Source organism: Botryllus schlosseri, chromosome 15 (genome assembly GCF_051294905.1).
Source record: "Botryllus schlosseri isolate E-star chromosome 15, Bs_hap1, whole genome shotgun sequence".
Taxonomy (NCBI): Eukaryota; Metazoa; Chordata; class Ascidiacea; order Stolidobranchia; family Styelidae; genus Botryllus; species Botryllus schlosseri.
Genome location: NC_137250.1, coordinates 16689331 through 16713370, shown reverse-complemented (window position 1 = coordinate 16713370; position 24040 = coordinate 16689331). Strand labels below are relative to the sequence as shown.

The window sequence follows — 24040 nt, the reverse complement described above, 5'->3', positions numbered from 1 at the left end:
AAAGGTTGGCTTCCTTCCCTTAAATGCTCCCGTTATGTGCAGACTGCGACTCTTCCAATTGGACCTTGACTATCGTAGATCTCGCAATCGTACGATATCACTTTGGCGTTAACTTTCCGCACGCCAAACTTCGGCAAACAATTGCGAGAATTTGACACTTGACCTCTACATGCACAATGCTTTCACGCTGGCTTAGATGCGGCTAATGAAAACTAATTGAGTCAACCACAATCACAGAGAAAACATATATATTATAAATTTTCAGTAATAAATATTCATGATAAATATAGATGCCGACAAGCATATAGTACACGATACAGTATCCGACCAGGAGGCATGAATTGGAAAAAGGCGGTGATATGTTCTCTCAAATATCAAGCATTATACTTTTCTTCTGCCATAGAATACACCAATAGAAAATATTGTCCATCGCATAGCTATACTACCAAACGTTATGGCCAAGATAGCAGTCCATCATCTAATAGACCTATAGCAAGAATTGTTTCGAATAGTGGTCCTCAATAGGGGCCTAGTGTAGGTTTCCAGAATCAGAAACAACATTCATTTCTCGCGAAAGTGATGCAATGAGTGGCAAGAATGTGCCCTGAACCCCACAATTTGGAGAGCGAAGATTGAATTATTTGCTAATTCAACAAAAATATATATTTTGGCTCGGTGTTTTAAAATTTCAAATTTTAGTCGCATTTCGCGGAATCAATGTGTTCCAGACCACCATTAACTTTGATGTGTGGACAACAATATGGCGGCCCAACTCCAAATATTTTTGAGGAACTGTCATAGTCCTGTAACGGCCGCTTTCGCAGAAGTGTCTGTTACAATATTTAGTATCGGCAAGTCTTATCTAAAACTTGGCGTATTTGCGACATTATTATTGTTCAATATGATTGATAGCTTTTGAAATGGATGTGTTAATTGAAAAAGATTGGGAACCACTGGTCTAGAAGAGCCAGAATATTCGAAGAATTTCGATTGTTCATTTGGTCTGGGCGATGATTTCGAAATGCGGACTGAAATTTTAAATTTTGGATATACTTGCACCACATTCTCCGTCACGTCCCACGGAAGGGGTATGTGCCAATATAGTTCTCCCAGTCCGTTAATATTATCTCTACTACATTAATTCCAAGTGATGATCAGGGCATCAATAAGCTGTTTTCGCCCATTGTACAGGAGTTTTTGCACCATGGCTCCCGTATAGTAGTGTAGATAGGGGCAATATATAAATACGACGTCACGAGTTAATTAATCGATACGAGAAAGAGGAAAATAAAAATCACAGTATAAGCCGAAACGTCAGACCTCACTTCACTTAACATCGGTGCGTTTCAATACCGGTACACAGTATCATCATCGTCGACTAATCTGATCATTTCGGGTTGCACGAGTCTGTCTGTTCTGTTCGATTCTTCTAATTGCGATCTTCGGTATTGGGTTGCACGATTCACCCTTTCGAGACCGTGTCGGAACGCTTTAATCAACCGAGTTCGCGACGGAACGATTGGATCTTCTTTCGTTTTGGTGCACGAATGATCGTTGCTGCAACCGTCTGAAAATTTGAAAAACGTACACACGTTTTACATCACACATTCTGTCAAAAGCATGGCTGTATCAATTACCATCATTACAACACACTCCTCCGTCGATGCAAACTCCAGGCTTTTGTACTCCTGTCCGCGGCTCGCGGCGGTTGCAGACCGGGGCGGACGACTCGCATTGGTGGTAGAAGCGAGATTCTTTCTGACACGGGGCGGTATATTCGTTGTCGCCCCATAAGCAGCCGGTACCGGGCGCGCAACAAAGATTTGACATCATGCATTCTCCCAGGCCGTCGGGGCCGCACGTAGGACACTAAATTCAAATTCATGCGTCGAATTAATCAGAACTACACGACGGACACTAAGTAGGTTATAATGCATGCAGGTACTGCTCATATTTACGGTATTTATACACATTATATGTTATATTAATGTAGTATCATCAATAATTTATCATTGAATAAAATTCCGGCATAACAAAGATATCATATGTGATCACAGTGCTTCACGTCTAAACTATTCCAGTCTTGTGACATATACATAAAGTCTTTCTTTTACGGGGTGTTAACATCGATATGAAGATGTGGTGCCTGCGGAGACATGGTATGTATATTATATGCATAAAGATGATTTGTTAGATATTTAGATTATTGACATTTCCCACGGTATAAATTAACAAATATAAACTCAAGCTATTTACCTTTCGCGTTGTCACTTCCACGGAATCTCGCTTTTTCTCCGAATCGAAAAATCGTTTACCGATATAATATTCTGAATTTGGGCAGTCTAGTACGTAGCAGCTTTCGGCAGTGATAGCTCCGCAAATCATTAGCAAAACTCCGCGATATAAGTTACTCATATTCGAATTTTTCCGATTTAAATTATACAATTATAACATCAATCTGATTCAATAAAAAAAGAAGGTTAATATAGTACAATGCGGATAACTGCACTGTTGTCTGCGGCATAAACATAGTCGAAGTTTGCCCAGGATATATATTTCTATAACTTTTGACGATAGATGACTCCGGAACTGATTTCATCAGAAGAGAATGAGCTTAGAAGGTACAGTTGAGGGATTCATCCTTGCTGAAACGCTGTCTAAAATTCTAATTCATATCGCCTGGTTTTCGGCGCAAAAATATCGTACGATTTTCCTGCGCCAATAGCTATTCCGACCAGCTTGTTGGTTTTATACGCCTCATTTTTTTCTACATAAAATCAACTTTTTCGGAAAGGCAAAGGCTGGAAAATCTGAACACGTGGTCCCGTTTATCTGATATCGAGAATCTCGTCTTCCTCCACATAAGATTTTACTAGTTTGGTACATGAGGTGATTTTCCAGAGTTGCATCATTCCACTGTAGTATAGTATTTTACCATTACGAAACGTGGTCAAAGAGGGGCACCGAGAGATTGATTCTCTCCTGACTAGATATCTCTCGGTGTGCCGTACAGATAGTAGTATCTTGTTGAACAGCTTATACTATATGGTATAGCGTAAAACAAAGCTGTGCTTATTGCGCCATCTCATTCACCGACGTTTCATGACATCACCCCGTGATTTCATAACCACGAAAATCCATTGATATAAGTCTCCGCATGGAACGAAAATTTGGCCGTAGGAGAATAGAGCGGATTTAACGAAATTAAAAGTACTGTCATTGTTAATTACGCTTCCATATAAAGTAACCGCAAAATATTCCATCCCAAATATAATCGCTACCGGTTGATTGCCATTTCTGGATTGCGTCACGAACAGGCGAGTCTAGTGAAACTGTGTTTATGAAGTCAGAAGAAATACAGACAGAGTCGCGCATGTAACAATTTCCGGGTTCAGGTAATTGTTAACAATATTTGTGTTCGATCTAGTTTTGATAGCCTGACATCTTTGATATATGGCGACAATTCCGACAATTCCTCGCAATAAAACGCCAATACTGGAAAATTGTAAATCATTGATTGCCAATCTCTTATTAAACCGTAGCGCTTGTCCCCGTTTGCTATCTGGTTGGAAAACAAGAGTGGACGATTACAGAAAAAAATTCCATTACATCTCGAAAGCATGTATAGATCTGATACGGAGTTGGATTTCATGATCTCACTATATTTGAACAATTCGTCGGTTGAACAGGAATTCCAACTATGCTACATACCTCGAAACGCGTCAATGTGTACGGCTCTAATAGCTGTCGATTGCTTAGTCATACAATTGGAAAGTATTATCGGGTGTTTGAGTAGTGTTGAAATCGGGCATCAAGGGACCTTGTGAGGTGAGTTTCTCAACGTGCACGGATCACTTAATCAAGCAAATAATGAACATAACAGTGATTGATAGAGGACAAATAGCATGCTGGAATCCGTAAAATCTCCATTGTTTTCGACTTGGCTGAGGTTGCCATTCGGAATCTGATCTCTCATTGCGTTTGATTTTTATTAGTAGCAATATAGTAGTAAAATCGTGATAATGGCGCTTATCACATCACAGGTTTTGCTGGTCCCGTCTATAAGGGTAATGACAAGATTATAAATTTCATCGTTTATTGTTTGGTTAATTGGTAAGGAATATTGCAACGAAAACAACGTCGCTTTCGAGAAATCACTGTCGCCACCCATAATCACCAAATTCCGAGACACGGTATTCAGGATTTCGGTAACAAGGCACGTGGTTACAGAAAGCTGCGATCCCGGCATGCCACCGACATCTTTGTCAAGGTCCATCGTAATTTTGTTTTTACATCTCAGATATTTTCACTTACATGATGTAAAAACAAAATCACTATGGATATTGACAAAGATGTCTGTATTGCTATCTTAACATGTAACACAGATACATAAATTATACTGCAAGTTAACACTGAATGATAACACATATTTTGCCTGAAATTTTAATTTCTATGATTGCTTGCCAGTACCTAGCGCATCCACCGTGCGCAAAGTAAAAGCCCTTTTCGGTTTATCATTTATAAACTTTATTTACGGTAATCTTTTTTTCAATTTCGAAAGATGCATCCCGAAGAATGATAAACATTTAGTCCGGCGGAATGCATTTTCACAATATTATTCATCAATGCCTTCTTGTAATTCGTCATAAAGAGAACAACTGGTTATGAGGTTGCACTTTTGATGTCGCGAACGGTCGTGAAAGCACCGAAGATATCCCGATCTTGCGGTACGGTAGTTTATGAAATTCTGACCATCGGGCTGATCTTCCGGCACCAACCACATTTTCTAATACAAGAGTCCTTCAAAGCTTTGATATGATTTCGGATAATGACACTTCCACATACTGTGACGTAAATGCGATAATGTCCACGTCGGCAAGGAAATGCAGACCGATGGTGCCCTTATCACATTCTTAAATTATATATAGCCGATTCAATCTCGGTATGGATGTAACACTCGGCCCATCAAAATGTCAGATTCTTCCTATGCTCGTAAATCTTTAATCGGGTGCAAATTGTTTCGGCTTGAAAGTGCACTTGCGTCAGAACACGTTAAGCTCGCTTTTGCATCGACTCTGATATTGCGGGTAAATATAATTACTCATTGATTAAAGATCACAAATCCGGATCAAGCACATGTACAAAGATACCAAAGTTGCAACACATTTCTACTTGATATTTTGTGAATCATAAATCGTAGTCGCTCGTCCTCATTCCAAGTCGTTGCGATGGATAAACTGGACAGTGGACACGATTCATCGGATTGCTCGCCCGAACTCGTATCTTTTTGCGACATATTACCACATAACACGACCCGCAGACTGAATAGTAGTCACGAAAATGGTAATAGATACATATAAAACGGCTTAAATCTAGATATCCGCTCATAAGAACTCGTACCCTCGCAATACAGGGTCTCACACATGAGCTGACAACCCGTGCAAGTTTTCATTCATTGATTACTTTACTGCGATGCGAATGTTCAATCTAGGCCTCAATATCACTCTTAGCTTGTGTACAAATTAGTTCCAGCAGGTTATAACATGAAGTAAGTCCCACAGGGAGTCACGATCAATTTGTTTTGTTGTTGGCGTTCTGTCGGAAAAGGTGCATGTGTAGTGTAGCAAGGACGGATTTGTTACGTTTTTTATAGGTCGTACCGACCGTGTATTTAATAAAGATGTCATAAAAGACCGCGCGGTCTTCTTCTTATTTCATTTGCTGAATTATTTGATGAAACGGTCATTCCATTGTTACAAGCAAATGATTGTCGCATGCGCAAACGCGGGAAACGCGAATTCAAGTTAAAAGCTACGTGATCGAGAAATCGCGTATCTTACGTTGTTCAAGATTCACTTGATAAGGGGTGATATTCAGTTCTGCGATCCTACATACGAAAGTTATGTATGAATATTTACGACGATTTCGCTTGCGCCTGTCGACGTTCTCAATGACTTGTCAATATGCTGTGAATGACTTAATCATTGAAATTTATGGGATAGGCTAGATTCTACCATGGCACCGCATTGGCAATCCTCTATGTTTAGGGAACTCAGCCATATGGTTGATGCATTTTCCGATATCATTCGCGTTTAGGCTGCAACTTCCAATAACGATACTCACGCGCAATATTATCGCGTAACCATGGCATGGTCCGATATTATTTTAATACCGTGCACATGCACACATTCTTTCGTCATTAAGCCTTTAAAAAGCTTTCGGTACGATTATTGAGACATTTACGATCATATAACCTGTGTCATCGCGGCTTGTAAATGTGTCAGGTCCAGTCAGGTAGCTATCATTTATAATGGTGTCGAGGGTCGTGGTCACTATCGCTAAACACAATTGAACCGATACTAAGGTATATATTTGGAAATTGAAAATAAACCTCACTACAGCAAAATAAACTTCTATTGAGCCAAAAGTTACCTAATATGCATATCGACTAGTTCACCCAGACAGAAAAACGGAAATAACCCTGAACTACGAGACAGCATTAACGAATAGTGAGTGTGAGTTCAATAACACTTAATATGGGAATAAGATAAAACCGCTTTTTAAACACTATTTCACTTCGTCTTGGTTAACTTCCATGTAAAGCATCATTATTTCGCAAACGAAAGTCATTTAGATTTCATTCACATTGCTTTGTACGTGTCGCATAGTTCTTGAACGTGTAATTTTTGCCGGTCTATAAAATTATAGAGTATAAAGATATGTAGGCAATTACTTATATGTGGCGGTTGACTTTGTGGATTTGGCAAAATGGCAGTTGCCGTAACCGCAAGCTCGCCATTCCGCTTCTCCTGTCAACGTTGGGCAATGTGGACACCGGACATGCTATACAATCACCCACGCGCTGTTTAGTCACCGGTTTGGTGACAAGAGAGAATTAGCGATTAGCAAAAAGTTGTGAAAGTGAAAATGGCATTTTACCAGTTCCGTCGAAATCGATAGGCTCGCACCTCAAAGAAACTTGAGGTTAAAAATATTGTTTAAATTTAACTCCACCGCAAGCTGAAATCACCCTGGGCCGGGAAATCAAAGAGCAAACACGTATACGAAGTCTGCTTCCGTATACTTCCGTGTCATTTTAAACGATACCGAACGGATGAAAATTAAAGATAAATACGTATGAAAGTCAGAAAGCCATAAATACATTATCGTCCCATAAATATGTGACGATGTTTTGGGTTAACGCTGACCTACAAATCATTATCGCTGCTGCCATCGCTTGATAGTACAAATTTATGTTAGAGACTCCTGCATTCAAAAAAACTTCAACAGCATACCTCAAATATTTTACGACCGCGATGTTTTCCAAATCAACCCTCTACTTTGTAATCACCATTTCGCGAATGTCGGAATAGAAATGGAAAGATATGACCTTGTAACGAATACCGCGAGGTTAAAAGGTTTCCTGTTCGCCATAGTTAGGGAGTTTCGGAAAGTCTTCATTTCAGTGTTGTTTGTATATGTAAATTGTTGAAATATGGGATGCAGTACATGCATGCTCCTCCAATTTATGCTGCATCGCATTAAATTTCCGCATCCATTTTACATCCAAAAGTTTAGCAATAAAGGGTATATAAATTAATATCTCTGAGTCGACTGGGATATTAAATAGATATCAACTGAGAAATTGTATACTGTGTACTTGGTTGTTGAAAAAAAGTATGTTCCGCGGAACGTTCATTATATGATGTCATGGAACAGTGGTTCTCAACCATGTCGCCAACGCCCCCTGGGGGCGATTTTTATTTCAAAGGGGGTGAAACACTCCGGGCGATATGGGGAGAGCTGGGACATTATTGGGGCGCCAAAGAAAATAATGTAACAGTACAGGTGGTGTAGTAGTTGTCACAGGAATACAAAGTTTTATAGTTCTATATATATCCTTGAGATCTCTTGGCAAAATACATTCATTCATTCCAAACAAAATTTATCAATTATCCAAAATTTTAATTTGCGCCTCGCGCGAAATATACCGACGATGTATTAGTGTTTCCGCGAATGTAGTTGTTGCTTTCATCCAAAATGTGTTTTTGTGCTTCATGCGCGTGCTTTTAGATAGCACAATCTCTCTGAACACAGTTCTATTACACTAGATAGGGAGTTTTGAACTAGGTATTATATATTGCAGCACACTGCTTCTCGTAATGTGGAGGCGTGGTTCTATACCACTTTTGAGAGTGAAAGCCATTGGTACAGTAAACATGATTTGAAGCGTTCTGACAAGATTGATCAAATCAATATCCTTGTTTTTGAGAGCTACAAAATACAACGTCACCGAATCGGAGTGTGCACATTGGGCTCATGAGCCCTTACCCAACAATTAAGAACCTTGATTTGATCACGAAAATAGTTCATACAATGATTAGATCATTAATTAGTCGAGTGGTCATCGGACGCGATTCAAGCTCGAAATATTTCCAATAGTAAATTCCAAACCCGAAAAATGGACTGGACATGGACCTCTACCCATCATCTTTAGTCATACAGTTCGTCGAATATGGGGAGGGGGCAAACCATGGAAAATTTTCGAAGGGGCGCTCGATGAAAAAGGGTAAGAATCACTGTCCTATAACATTAGAAATACGACTATGAAACGAATTTGAAAGAGGGTATTAGACTTCCTTGCAGCGCATGATTAGTGACAAAGTACAGGAAATTCTGTGTCGCAAGATCCTATCCATCAGTATAAACAATATATAATCAGTCGTTGACAGGATTCGGCGTGGTGCGATTTTCCTCTTGAAACGAAGATAGCCAATGCTATCCGATCCGAAATCCCAGTGCAAGGAAACATTTCAACAATCTGCATTTTGCACTTTTCTGTTTTTCCATGCTCGATTGGAAGCATGGCATGAGGATTTCGTTACCGCAAAATCGATATAGGCTGTTTGTGACATGTGACGTTGTCGGTGATTTTTAGCTGACGATGCGATAATACATGCATGAGCATTGAATACTGAATCTGTAGAAGATCGATTTCAATTATTTTGAAGTAGGCCTACGGGACGCTGTTCTGGATTATCCAAAGATACGGAACAAAATCGTGAATCATGTTTTTGCCGTGCGAAGTGTCGCATATACGCCGTGCGCATCAAAACAAGACTTCCTCCATCTAATTTTAATTGAGATGCTCAAGTGGACGCCAAAGTGTTTGAGAAAATACTTTTCCTAAAATTTATTTGTTTCGATTTTACGAATGCATGCTACGCGCACTGATTGTGTCGAAAATGTTTTTTTAAGAACTATATCAGTCGAAAATCTCGAAAATATTTACGACAGAACTGTCAACGGCGTTGGGATTAATGGTTACTTTTCAAATAAAAATGATCAACTGTCGCTGGCCAGCGACTAATTTCATGTAAACAAACTTTAAAACAGACAGACAGTACCTCTTCAAGCTTTAGCTATTCTTGGTATATTTATTGTCGTGTCTGGTAATCAATTTCCCCATTACTCTACAGAGCCGAAAAAAGGTAATTAGCGCACTCATTTGCGGTGCAAGGAAGATCGATCTACGCGTCTTGACAGCGTGTTCCCATGAAACGCATCATATGGGCGTATATAGGGCTCTAATTCAATTGATATACACATTGATAGCAATCGCATGTCACCTTATCTTTCCGCAGGTATATTCCGGAGCGCCAATCGTACGTGCGAATTGTCTCGGAATTTAAGGAGCGCTGATTCTATCTATTATATTTCAAAATCTTAAATCTACACTATGGACGGGGGCAGACTTCTAGTAGTAATTGCTGGTTTTCCTTCAGTACTTGAAAGCGTTTATCGTGAGCACGACCCGTGTACAAATGTAAATATGCATGTACGTACAATGTACATACATGTGTATAGTTATATAAAGAAGTATTATTTGAAAACTTCTACGACGTGATACCTTGACAAAGACAATTGAAGATGCGATTACACTGTTAACGTAGATTTATTCATATACTTTTCCATCTTTGCACGCATATAAAAAGGCATTCAAATCGTCATATGTATCTACTGATCCTATTCTTGAAACCATTCTTTGTTTTACTAGATATTCAACTCAACAACCTACGTGTAGGTAGCCCTATTCATTGTACAGATTTTTGTTTTCAATATGTAGTGAAGTCGACAATAGCAGTTTAATATTGCTTTGGGCATCTCACGCTGCCTAAGACCGTGAAAAAGTTAGGGAATAATGCTTTGGGAGAATTCCGACATTATTTTATGCATTCGGTCTGCGTAGATCTCGGAACGATGAGTAAAGCAACGGACGGAATATGCGAAATCTTGGATCAGCAGAACTACGTCTAATTCAGATTCCATAACTCCGGCATTTAGTTGCAAAGGAATGTTGGTTAGTCTATAGGTCTGCCACTTAAATATTTTGCAGGAAACATATCCGAGAGCAACTATTAGTCGAAATTACGAAAAAGAACACCACACGGCTTGATTCATGTCACTATAGCCAGTCAAGAGAAGAAAGGCAGTTTGATCGCTGACATTTGACTTTCGATAACGATCTCAGCAAAATGACCGAAACAATTGCTCACGTGACACATTTTTTTCTGCGTGGCATCAACGTAAGCGAATTTGGTATGGAATTACGAGTTATTTTGTCGGAGCCGGATGGGATCTGGAGTCAAAACTACCACTAACACCCCTTGCTTAATTACTGTGTGGTTGTTCAAGCAACTGAGTTACATTTGTAGCAGATATGCGAGAACACGTTAGTAATTGGATGTCAGGAGTCTGAAATCATCAACTTTCCGCACTAAGACGTATATACGGCAATCACAAATCCGCACCGCATCGGCTATTAGAGTCAGAATCATATTTGTGTTCACACTGAAACTGTAACTTGAAACTGTCGAACACAACAATATGTCTGGTTCACAAGTGCGACGGCTCAGAGAAGTGAGCCGTGCTACAAGTCGGCGGATACGGAATCAAAATAAAGACAATCGGCATCTGATGGTGTAAATGACCATTGCAGTCGACAAACACCGTGAATAACACAAACAGCAACCAACAGGACCAAAGTTGAACGTGCTTCAGAGAGAAACAGGAAGAAGAAGACAGTTTATTTTCGTCTTCACCGGCGTGGGGATTGGACGATGAATATGGAACGAGGTCATATTCTGCGGTCCGCGATCTCATTTGAGATTTCGGAAGAATGCAAAGTAAAACATTTCGAAATGCTGAAATTGAGTTCAGTTTCAAAATGTTGTTGGTGTATCAAAATAAGGTATTCGCCTTTGCCCAACATTTCCTCACTATAGCAAAAACGGATTCGGCGATGGAAACAGAATTCCAACGAACAGAATCGGTTGATATGAATGGGCAATAGGCATATTACTTGAAGGTGTAATTTTCTAAACACTGCCAAGACTAAGACGCTTAGAATACGGCCGAGGGTTTCCCCACGTGACCAATCTTTAGGGGGGAGATAGTCTTTCGGCTAGTTTCGTGTCCCAAACTAGCCCCAATATCGATTCCTTAGTCGCTGAAAAGCGTTTTCAGGTATATGGTGCGCAGCTCACTGCTCAAAATAAAGCGATATTTCTTGTTGTAATTGTACTCCTTCAATAAAATATTAATTCTTTTGTGGTAACTATGCCCGTCGCGCATGTTAGAGAGCACAGCGTTGTATTTAGGTAAAGTTTTAACCGTGGTTGCTGAGTGGCCTATTTTGGCTTGATATTGCATTCTTGCGGCCTGCAACCCGTTTTGAGTAGGCGGCCCCTCATCTACAGCCTATTATTAGGGCGATTTTTTATTGACCTAAAAAACGAAATATTTTGACCTAAAAAATCTAAATTTTGACATTTTTTTACCTTAAAAAACTAAATTTTGACCAAATTTTGACCTAACGTATGCAAATTAGGTATTTTCCCAAAAAATGTTAGAATTGTACTACTTATCCTCATTTCTGGTTTGGGCTGTCTGTTCTTACGAAGTAGTTTTCCCTGAAAAAACTATTTTGACTTAAAAACTGACAAATTTTTTCATGACAAAATATTATTTCAAACAAAATCTGGCCCTATGATGAATGCCAGTACATGACATAATATGGCGAAAATAATTAAAATTTGTTGTAGTAGAATGAAAGATACTTTCCTACATTCTCGGCATGGATATTTAGATATCTAGTTCTAGATACCCCTGATTCTCGGGTGAAAATGTCTGTCTTTACTGAGTAGCTTGCCAAGGATGGAGATGTGGCGAGATAGCGTAGTGGGATAATCCACAGCTACAGCACCAATGGGTTGTGGGTTCTAATCCGACCGAGGTCGACTCCAGAATTCCTACCCAAGTGTTGAAGGTTTAAAAGGGCTTCTCCTCGCCGTCTCATCCGCGTAAGCGGTGTCTTACAAAAAGCATAGAAGTGGGCCGTGCTACAAGTCGTCAGATACTCGGCGGATACGGAATCGAAAATAAGGAATATCGGCCTGGTGTAAATGATCATTGTAGTCGACAAACACCATAAATATACAAACAACAACAAGAAGAATGAAGAAATAACGTTCAACTGTAGCAGCTGTTGGGTGACAACACTGAAGTTGTGTGTGCGTACACTGGTCGTGACACACCGTGTTGCTTCATTCTGACAATGGTGTACATCTCAACTTTTGTAAGAACCTGCCCACGCAGTCTTGCTTCACTTAGGATATTGCGGTACGTTGAGCATAACACCGTGTCAACCTATTTGTTTCATTTCCCTGTTTATGATTCACAATGAGCAGACAATGCGCCGTCTGCAACGGTAGGCCTATAAAGTAGTCTACAAGCTGTAAAATGTCAAACGATAAGTACACCGATTGTGCAAATACTACAATACAAATGAAATGCAGGTTGCAAAAAATGTCTTGTCTTTGTAAACAATTTTGACATTTTTTGACCTAACGCTGAAATTTTGCCCTTATTTTGACCTTTTTTGACATGTCAAAAAGAAAATCGCCCTACCTATTATATATTACAGTTATACCGGAATGTGGTCAAATTGGCGCTACAACCGCAACTGGAATTTTACCTCAGTGGTGAGAGTGTGCGCATCTCACTTTCTTGATTTTCAAGGTCGCGTGACGCGCTCGCGCTGAAGGAAAAATGTGCACCCGTCTCTTTCACATAACTGCCTCTGCGCTATGTGCGCATTCTCGAAATAACCCATCGAAATAGCGTGGAGTACTGTACGGAAATTTTCACCGCCACGGTAAAATAATAATCCGCATGGCGTTATAATCCGGCGATGATCGAGGCACCTTCAAGATAATGTTTTTGTGGCAGCTGGTTAACAAACAGGTTAAACCGCTCTCGCATTTATCCGTTTCACCTTCGTATTGATGCAATGCGAAATTGCGAATACAAGACAGGCGAAGTTGAATCAATTTAGATTACGCATCAGCCTAAGACACGCGTCCATACGTGGTACCAATCACTGAATTAAACGTAAGTGTCACTTTCACTCGTCAGAGGTGGCATACCAAGAGACACATAGAATGAAAAAGCAAATCCAGAGCAAAGATCGTGCGCATATTTTATTGTTACTGTCTATGTGAGGTTTCACGAGACTAGACTTTTCTCTCGTACATGACAAGCGTTACTCGTCTAGCGTTGTGCTGGACTAATGGGCATGGAAGCATTAGTGGCACATGGCAAAAGATGGTTTAAAGGCGCTCTTGTATACTCTCAAACTCGGGGTTTCAGCATCATAAATAGGGTTGTTTAAAACATGATGCTTGTTTAAAACATGTTTTTTTATTGTTTATGTTTTTGATTTATTAGCCAATTAAATATTTGTGACGTCACAGCGGATTGACATTGACAATTGAAAATATAGGGTAAATATGACTCCTTCAACGAAAAGGGCTACCGACCACTGTCATAAACAGACCAAAATATATTTAACAAGGACTACATCGTTATGTAGCATTTCTACGGTCGACGGTCATCATCATCAGAACACCCATTGCTGTAACTGTTGAACCGATTACGATTTCGAGGGTTCCAGCTACCCCATATCGTGTACGTCGACTATATCGGCTGCAGATCGTCCGTAGGGTCATACCACATGTTTTTCGAAAGTATTCAAACAATTATTGCATCATTATACAACGTTTGAAAAAAAAGCAATTAAAAAAAGGCATGTGTTCAAAACACTGTTTAAAACATGTTTTAAACAACGTGTGTTTTAAAACACCGAGTATTTTAAATGTAACCCTAATCATAACGTAACATCTAGTCTGGGGATGGTGCAACCGTTCGGTTCATGTTCGTATTCCGTATGCGCACCTTTATATAATGCAGAGGTCCGCGTTCGCAAACGAAGGTCGGCGGGTTCTATCCTGCGAGCATTGTGAAATACCAATATTTCATAGTAATGTATAATCATCAACGATCAAAATTCCTTGGATTTGAACTGTGTCACGATGACGGCAAGAGAAATTCAACACAAAACTACGAGGAAATCTGTGACGTAATAAATTACACTGGATTTTGAGAATGTTGCTTGCCATACCACCAAGCATAGTTATTTTTGGCATATGCCAGAAATGTCACAAATACTTTAGTTTTTGCATTTTCAGGCTCTCTTTTTGGCATGGCCATGAATCAGTATTTGAATGCTCGAATCAGTCATTCAAAATTTTCAGCACAAACACTAATCCAAACACTACTACTTATGAGCCTCGACGCCACTTACGCAGGAGGAAGTATATCTGGGCTCATCTTCCACCTGTCGTCGTTCTTGCGGCGACAAAAAGCCCAGAGAAAGACCTGACGAAGGACGTATACTCAAGAAGGAAACCGAATGGAAAGAGCAAGAAAGGAAATAAAGATTACCATCGAAAACAATGACATCGGGCATTAGACCAAGGTGGATGCCAGATTAAGAGACCGCAACTGGTCGTTTCGGCATCCTCCTATCTGTTCATTACAACGTATTGTGTCTTGTGCATCGCATTGTACATAGCGTGTGTGTTGATCGGATGAAAATATATAACTCGGCCATTATTGATTGATCATTACTAGGGCGATTTTTTGACATGTTAAAATAAGTCAAAATTCTGTGAAAAATGTAACGTTAGGTCAAAACATGTCAAAACTGTTTACAAAGTCAAAATGTCTGCAACCTGCATTTCGTTTGTATCGTAGATGTTTGCACTGTCGGGGAACTTATCATTTGACATTTTACAGCTTGTAGCCTACGTTATAGGCCGACCGTTGTAGATAGGGTTGCATTTAAAACAAAAATCAATTTAAAACAAACATGTTTAAAACAAGGCCCTAATTTGAAACATGCTTTTTATTGTGGTTTTTTCAAGCCATGACGTCACGAACATGCAATTGTGACGTCATAGTGGATTGACATTGACAATTGAAAATGTAGGGTAAATATAGCTCCTTTTGACGAAATATCTGTACTATTAATGTTGAACCGACTATTTTGAGGGTTTCAACTAGGGATGGTGTGAACGTGAGGTTCACGTTCGTGTTCTGTGTGTGAACCTCGGAAAATTTGAGGTTCGCGTTCACAACAGAACCTTGGTAGGTTCTGCACTGTGAACCTTTTTCATATATTGCAATTTTCATTTCATTATAACATCTTTGGCTCAAATTTATTGACTTTCAACTGCGGGACACTTTATGCATGGAGCTGGGAGCATAAACATTCAACACTAAACGAGCATGCCCTTGACAATCTCAAAAAATATTGTTGCAAAAGTTTGCTCGAAATATCCAGCTTTCCGTTTGTACATGTATTTTGTCAGCGAATGATCCTAATTCAACCAATCAATGAGATTGATATCGTCTTCTGATGTAAAAATCTAGCAGGCGTACGGGGTCAATCTTGACTACATATGTATACTGTGTCGTAAAAACCAAATCCGTGCGGCTGGGGTGTTGGCTATACTGCTGTATAACTTGTTAATGGGGTAATATCGGTAGCAAGTATAGAAACCTATTTTACACTCTGCGTAATATCCATGTGACAATACTCAGACGCCGAATACATTGTCCGATCAGGTCGAAATTTATGGCAAAGCGACGCAAGATACTGATTTTATGGGATTATTATATCATTTGATTGCCTCAGTTGATACATTTGGTGACGTTTAAAACGTCAATATGTATACTTAAGTATTGAGCTATTATGTGGCCGCTAGTCGTCGCTCGGTATCGTGTACAGTAGATTAATATAGGCAATCACCTAATTGAAATATGGGGTTAAAATTAGCAATATGATATCACGTGACGTCATGAAGTTCACGTTCGTGTTCACACAGAACCTTTCAAAAAGGTTCACGTTCACACGAACCTGAACCTGTCAGAGGTTCACACCATCCCTAGTTCCAACTATCCCATATCGATATACGTCGGCTATATTAGGTGATAATTGTCCGTAGGCTCACACAACATGTTTTTTTGAATATTTACACAATTATGGCATAATTTTACAGCTTGGAAGAAAAAATTTGCTTATTTTAAAAAGGCCTTTGTCTAAAACACTGTTTAAAACATGTTTTAAACAAAGTGTTTTAAAACACCGTTTGTTTTAAATGCAACCCTAGTTGTAGACGGCCCGTTGTCTGATCATTGCGAATTATAAACGGTAAAATGAAACAAATAGGTTGACATGGTGTTATGCTCAACGTTCGTGAACCATGTAAAAATAGTACATTGAACGCTCTCGCATTCGAAATTTCATGCTGGTGACGTCATATTTTGTGACACGATTGTTGATATACGATGTTCTTTTGAATTCTCTACTATAGTTGCTGATGATTGGCCCTGACGAGTGTCAGCCGAAAATATTCGGGTTCATTTCAATATGAATATACTATTCGATGTAAAGATTGCCCAGTTTTTAAGTCAAAAAAAGTTGTTTCGTGTCAACCTACTTCGTAAGGACAGACAGTTCCAACCGAAAATGAAGACAAGTAGTACAATTGTAACATAATGTGGGAGAACACTTAATTTCCATATATTATGTCAAAATTTGGTCAAAATTAAGTTTTTTAACGTAAAAAAAAGTCAGAATTTTGATTTTTTAGGTTAAAATCTTCCGTTTTTTAGGTAAAAAAAATCGCCCTAATCACAACATTCCATAGGGGTTCCTCACACTTTTGGATCATAGCATTCCCTACCTGACCAATGGTTAGTAGCCAAGAGTAGCTTTAATTTTCAATACATTCTGAACCCATATCGACCTGGAAGAAATGCTTAGGAAAGGGACTGAGTCCTATATATACTACCATGTCTGTTTATTAATGAAACTATGTCCCTACTGGAACACGTGGCAGAATCTATCAATGAGTAAACTGTGTAGAGCAGGGGTTGCCAACTCAAAAGGGGTCGCGGGCCACTGTTCAATTTCGTACAGTCTGCGGGCCGCAAGAATGCAATATTGAGACAAAATAGGCCATACCCTTTAGCAGGCATGTTTTTAAAGCTTACGTCAGTACAACGCTGTGCTCCCTAACCTTGTCGAGGGGCATAGTTGCAACAAGAAAAATAATATTCTAGTAAAGAAATTTAAAATACAGCAAAAAATATCATGACTTGCAATGCTTTTCAGAGACTAAGGAATCGATATTGGCGCTAGCGAGAGTACGGTACTGTAGCTGAAAGACTATCCCCTCGTAAAATTTGGTATTGTGGGGAAGGAATAAGCATTTTTCTAAGCGTCTCGGTCTTGGGAGTGACTTGGCCATTGCACGTCAAGACAATGGCCCAATGCCCATTGATATCATCTGATTCTCCCTCGATGAAATGCTGTTGCCATCGCCGAAGCCTTTTCATCTAGTGAGGAATAGTGAGGTTGGACTCAGGAGAATAGCTTATTTTGAGATAAAAACAACAATATTATGAAACTGAAATCATTTTCAGCATCTCAAAACGCTTTACTTTTCGCTCTTCCGAAATGCCAAATCCGATCGGAGGCCGCAAAGTATGACCTCGAGGGCTGCATGCGGTGTTGGTGAACCCTGGTGTAGAGCAAGCACTTTTCAATAGCGAGTTAAAGCTGAATATAATAATCTGATATCAATACGCGGGTCGAGCTAAATACAACCTGGATGTGGGCCGCGCGTAGCGGTTACATGATGTAACAAAATGCCCGAGCGTCTCATGCAGAATCATGTCGTTGACGACAGGAAAATGTTTTTAATTGAGCTAAATTCACAGATTATACCAATCATTTATTGATTGCAAAATCTTCTGATCACTACTAAAATCCTACCTTTTGGTGCAAGGATCATCTACTCCCTTGTGGCTGGATTGGCCGTAAACCCAAAATTAATTACTCGACCTATTCACTTCAACCCTAATATTATCATTGGCCGTTCACGGACCCCAATTAAGATTTCGCTTTGTACACTTCTTTTTTCGCTGGAAATGCGCTCCTTTTAATCCCAATTGACGTCTCTTTTTTAATTTCCATGAATATATATTCCTCAAAAAGCCTTATTTTGAACTAATTATTTTTTTTTATTTTTAGAAATTTTGGCATATGGTTTCAGAAATGCCCAAAATGACTCAGACTATGTCTGTGTATCACCTATTTTAGTTCCGTCACTACCATGGGGATGGCCTCGGCCTATAGATATTCCCGCGCAGTGGCGGACGTCTGATGAAACCAGAATATAATATTTGGGTCTGTGGTTCAGCATATTTCTTGGACACGGAGATTTTTTTAGTATCCCTATAATACAAGGTACGAATCCACTATGTCAAGTAAAATGAAACCAAGAAGAAGAATCTACCATCAAAAATGAAGATAGTCGTGGAATGTGGGTTTCCTGTGTATTTATGGAATGTGTCATGTTTTAAATTGATAAACGCGCATATAGCTCTGATTATTTATATTGCATCATGCGTACCCACGTGGACAATCAGCCCAGACAGCAATAGAATGTAGTTTCAAAATTTTACAAGGGATTATGTCGTGCAATTGAAATAATCGGATCGATGTCAAGATTAAGTCTTTGACTGTTAGTAAATATTTATCGCCAATAAAAATGCACCGTCTCCTGGCGGTCAGCATTTTACGACACGCCATACGATTCGTGGTAATTGGTTTAAAATTCTTCTTGAATCTAACCGCTGTGGATCTGGAATCACAGAAATCGTTTTGATAATCTTGAGATTCTACCACTCCGTACAATAAACATTAAATTTTTTTGGGAGATATGGTTCAATGCATACAATGGCAGAGGTTCTAAATCAATACCACGGACATATTAATAGCATATTATCGTGAGGCAAACTGAGTATTCGTGGATCGGGATATAGTATATATAAAGTATACATATGTAAAGTCCAAAGCATGCTTGCGCAATGGAATCTTATAATTACAACTCGCGGTTTAAATATAGTGAACCAGCAGCGACCTTCCGTGATTAATTTTAGCGCAGATTTAGTGATTGATAACGTGCAGGTAAACTATCGGTACACGTATGCGTGTAATTACCCGCCACATATTTAACATTATCGGCTTTACGTATTCGCCGGGATATTGAGTTAATTGTTGACGATAAATAATCTCAGCTGACATCGGTTATATAATTTGAAGCAGATGTGAGTTGTGAAATAACCGCGAAACGTGGAGAATTATGGTGAAATTGCTTTGAAGTAAACAACGCATTGCATAACTTTTTTAATCGTACTATCGCTTTTTGTGATGTATCCTTTCTGGAACTGTACTGTAGCGTTGTTCAAAAATAACTTTTTTATTTAAATTTTACTATTCAATAAATTTTTTAGGTGTGCTGAAAATACGACAAACACCAAATTTGGCTCAATTCTAACATGCAAAAGCAAGGCTATTAGAGCTCGAAAATTTGTGATTTGTTGAAAAAAAATTAAAAAAATCAATATTTAAATTTAACTGTCAACCACATGAAATTGTTAAGTTGACTAAAAAAACGATGGACGACATATTAAGCTCAATTCCAACTTGTAGAAGCGAAGTTATCGATGGTCCAAATTTGGGATTTAAAATAAACAGTGGCATATTTAATCTCAAATTCTTCAAGTTTTGTTGCTGTGTACTATAATGTAATGCGACAGCAAGTCAAAGAAGAATGTTTCGTCGCCGCGGCATTCCATTCGCATGGAATGGCGTTCCGATGTGAGCTCGAGGTTACACATTTGAGGGTAGGATACCCATATACATTGCCCGTAGATCCACATTTTGGCAAAATAGGCAAAATCTACTTGAGCACTATTAAAAATTTATTCTTCGTTCCTGACCACTTGCGATGGTGCAAGATGCGTCAGCAGCTTGTCGAGCCACACCTGATTCACTTCTGAATGAGTAATTGACGAATAATAACAACATCAACAACGGGTCGATGCACCAGCAGTGGCTCACGCACTTAACCCTATTTCTGCACGTGCCGTCAATGTAATGTTTGTCGGCAGATACATTGATATATATTACTAGCCGGGATAATGTCTTTATATGTAAGGTTTAATGCGCACTTACCAGAGATAGTCAGTAACGAAGTATGTCTACTTTGCATTTTGTAACCTGATCTATCAGATTACCTATCACTAAATTTTATGTATTTTTTGCTTAATATTCAATTCTGAAAATGTAAATGCTATTCTATGAGGGCACCAGAACCTCCCCTAAACCAGCCAAGGCCATGGCATATAGGCAATCAGGCATTGTTTCAGACAATCGCAGCGCATGGATCAGGGTTATAGCCAAGTCACAAGGCTCCGAGTCCCAAGTCAATCTCAGTTTTGAATCGAGTCAGGTCGAGTCATTTTCAATTCACCACCGAGTCAAGTCCGAGTCCAAGTCAGCGATCAGAGAGTCGAGTCCGAGTCCAAGTCATTCTGTTGAATGCTCAGTTTCCAGCCTTGTTTACCCACTTTTTATAACTCTGTTTGGTGATATCGAATGGTTCGCATTCATAATATACTAATTTTCCTCGCTTTTAGCAGTTTCTGGTCGCATTTTCGAGTACCAGTACCACTATGAGACGAAACCAATTCTTCGAAATTACAATGAAATGTCGGTCTTGGCCGTCTGAGTCTCGGGTCATATGACTTCGTTCGAGTCATACGCAATGACTCGAGTCCAAGTCGAGTCAATACACAGATTGACTCGAGTCAAGTCGTGTCATTTCTGAATTTTGCGAAAATGACTCTCGAGTCAAGCTGAGTCATCAGAAAATCGTGACTCGAGTCATTGCAACCCTGGCATGGATATAAGCACTGACAGTTGACATGTGTAAATATCATTGCAATGCATATATACTTTGCAACAGAAAGCATAGGTGCTAGAGTCAGTGCCGCATCTGTCACGAATCTCACCGCACGTCAATGTACAGAGGACAGGTAAATTAATCGGTACATTTCCATCATAATAGTTCGTTGAGTCTTTTATAATGCTTAATGCATACCAGACGTACATAGAGAGATTATCAGCAAAAATGTAAAAAGACAATAAATGTAGACGACGAGACATGTTAATCTGGTACCATCGTCGTCAATGTGGTTATGCAAATATACCAGAAATACCTATGGCGTGCATTGAATCATTCACAAGAGATTGGGCGGGTAAGTCAAAAAATATTAGAATCGCCGGGTGATTGTGTGCGACTGTGAGTGATCGTTTCTTCTCGCAATTTTGGCGTGAACTCAACTGACATCGACCAATGTTGCATTATAGAAAAGGACATTTCTATTATCATATTCTTTATTCACAGTATATATCTGGTATATACACACGTAATCCAGGGAGTAACCTACTGCCTAAGGAAAAGGAAGAGATTGAAGTATACTTTTAAAATATCAGTAATACAGTCAAATTGTTATTCCTGTGCAATGCATGACCATATAATATTACAGGATTGCGGTGGATGAAGAATTGCAATTATTAATATTAATATTGAGTTTTACTGGCGCCCGCCGCCGTATCAGGCCTATGCGCCTCGGATAATATTATTCCCTCCAGTACAATGGTTCTCAAACTTTTTTTAGACACCCCCCCTTTTATGATAGTGAAAATCTTCGCGCTCCCTTTATCGTCATATCTTAAAATGCAACCAGAATGCTAGCAATCCCAAAGGATAGTTTGATGACGCGGAAGGTTATGACTGTTGATGAGAGTATTCTTCAATATGAAATTCGGATCATACACAGAGCCAAAAATCCAAGATAGGCCAAAGCGCGAAATTTTTTTCAGTTGACCGGAGCTTCGCGCCCCTTCAGATGGTTTCAACCCCAAAATGGAGGGGCGCCCCCCCAGTTTGAGAACCACTGCTCTAGTATTTGCTTTCTACGCTATGGGCCAGCAGCGAGGATAATTGAAAACAATTTTAAAACTGGTGGCGAGATAGCGCAGTGGTGTAATCCGCGGCTGCAACACGAATGGGTGCTGGTTCGAGTCCGACCGAGGTCGACTTCAGAATTCCGATACCTAAGTGTTGGAGGTTAACCTAGGCTCCTCCTCGCCACCTCATCCGCGTAGGCGGTGTCTTAGAAATAGCTTAGAGGTGGGCCGTGCTATAAGTCGGCAGTTACGGAAAATAATGAACAATATCGGCCTGGTGTAAATGACCATAGTTGTCGACAAACACCATGAATACCACAAACAAACAAAAACAAATTTTAAACCTAGATAGGCTTGTCACATGAAACGATAAACCCGGCGACTGGGGTGGAATAATTGCGGCAGGATCAGTAGATCATGCATGTGTCGGCAAGGAATGTTCGGTATTACAGAGTAGCAATAACAAGATATGGTAACTTGTTTCGAGAACACTACACCTTACACGCTTCACAAGGTTCCGAGTCAAAAGTCAATTTGAATTTTAGCATTTTTACTTTTGAGTCGAGTCAACTACGAGTCCAATTCAAAGAGAAACGGGTCGAGTCAGAGTCACGGTGTTAAGACTTGAGTCCGAGTGCAAGACATAGTTTTTACTGTTCAGTATCGAGTTCAAGTCAGGTTCAACTCAATTCTGTAAAACTCTTGGGAGATATCGAAGGCCTCGAATTCATAATACTCAGTTTTCTCACTCTAAACATGTTTATTCAAACGGGAAAAAGACTGTTTCTGGGTCTATATTTTGGTTACGATACTTTAATAAGCCATATAGAATATGTTGAGTCAGATGACTTGGCCTGGTCAAGCGCAATGAGTCGAGTACAAGACTCGTCAATGCATAAATTAACTCGAGTCGAGTCGAGTCATTTTACATTTTTGTTAATGAATCGACTCAAATCGAGTCAATAAAAATTGCGACAGAGTCGAGTCATTTCATTTCGCGTAACTATATAACTGTGAAACATTAACACTATTAGAGTAGGCTACACCGGCATACAAAGGATTATGAATGAATGATGATCGAATGAACCGATAAGAGAAGGACGGTGAATTTTCGTCTGGATAATTGAGGGGCTTGGACTGCATGGGGATATGAGCAGAAGGTCATCGAGTCAGTACCACCATTTTCGTGTTCACGCTATCCTGTCTTCATTAGAGACCAGCTTGAATAAAATGCAATCACAATCAGGGATCTCAAAATGTGATGCCATCGTTTCGGTTCATGTAAACTGGTGTAACTTTCAGTTTTCCAAATACTACCTTCGCCACAGGCCGAGAAAACGCTGACCTACATCGCGGAATGTTGCCCCCACCCCACCTGAGCTGTAAAACTTGCCCTTCACCATCACGTTTGCATTCGAGAGCATTGATAAATATAGATAGCCCCATCAGCCTAGCACACAGCACTATAGACTTTTAACTCCGTAGCGCCACCTCAGTTCCGGTTTTAGGAATATGTCGGCTCATTTCTGCCTGATTGCACAAGATGCTGCTGCAGTCGTAATCACACTCTGATTGGTAGGTTTTTATTCCGTTTCTGTCGATAGCAGGTTTAAAACCTGGTGGTTTCCTATAAAACCATGCCATCGTAATCGCAATCTATCCGGAGGTGACTGAAATCGATTATAACGTTGAAATTGATGTTAGAAACTTGTTGATGGTTATATTCAGACTGGTTCATTCCTTCTCTTA

The 24040-nt window shown here is 39.6% G+C and overlaps 1 protein-coding gene across 1 annotated transcript; it reads right to left on the bottom strand.

Moving 5' to 3' along the window:
* Positions 1–231: 231 nt before the first annotated feature.
* Positions 232–2481, bottom strand: LOC145457972 (uncharacterized). The gene is made up of 3 exons (XM_080336254.1): positions 2257–2481; positions 1638–1869; positions 232–1567 (listed from the first exon to the last, which is right to left on the bottom strand). The coding sequence occupies exons 1-3, from the start codon at positions 2413–2415 to the stop codon at positions 1347–1349; spliced, it is 612 nt and encodes a 203-aa protein (XP_080192380.1). The 5' UTR covers positions 2416–2481; the 3' UTR covers positions 232–1346.
* Positions 2482–24040: the final 21559 nt, after the last annotated feature.

What these genes read in the sequence shown, in the direction of transcription:
- LOC145457972 (XM_080336254.1), bottom strand. Translation starts at nt 2,415, where the DNA reads ATGAGTAACTTATATCGCGGAGTTTTGCTAATGATTTGCGGAGCTATC. An exon ending in TGGAAGTGACAACGCGAAAG is followed by an intron (nt 1,870 to 2,256) that starts GTAAATAGCTTG and finishes ATTTGAATTTAG; the next exon opens with TGTCCTACGTGCGGCCCCGA. An exon ending in AGGAGTGTGTTGTAATGATG is followed by an intron (nt 1,568 to 1,637) that starts GTAATTGATACA and finishes TCAAATTTTCAG; the next exon opens with ACGGTTGCAGCAACGATCAT.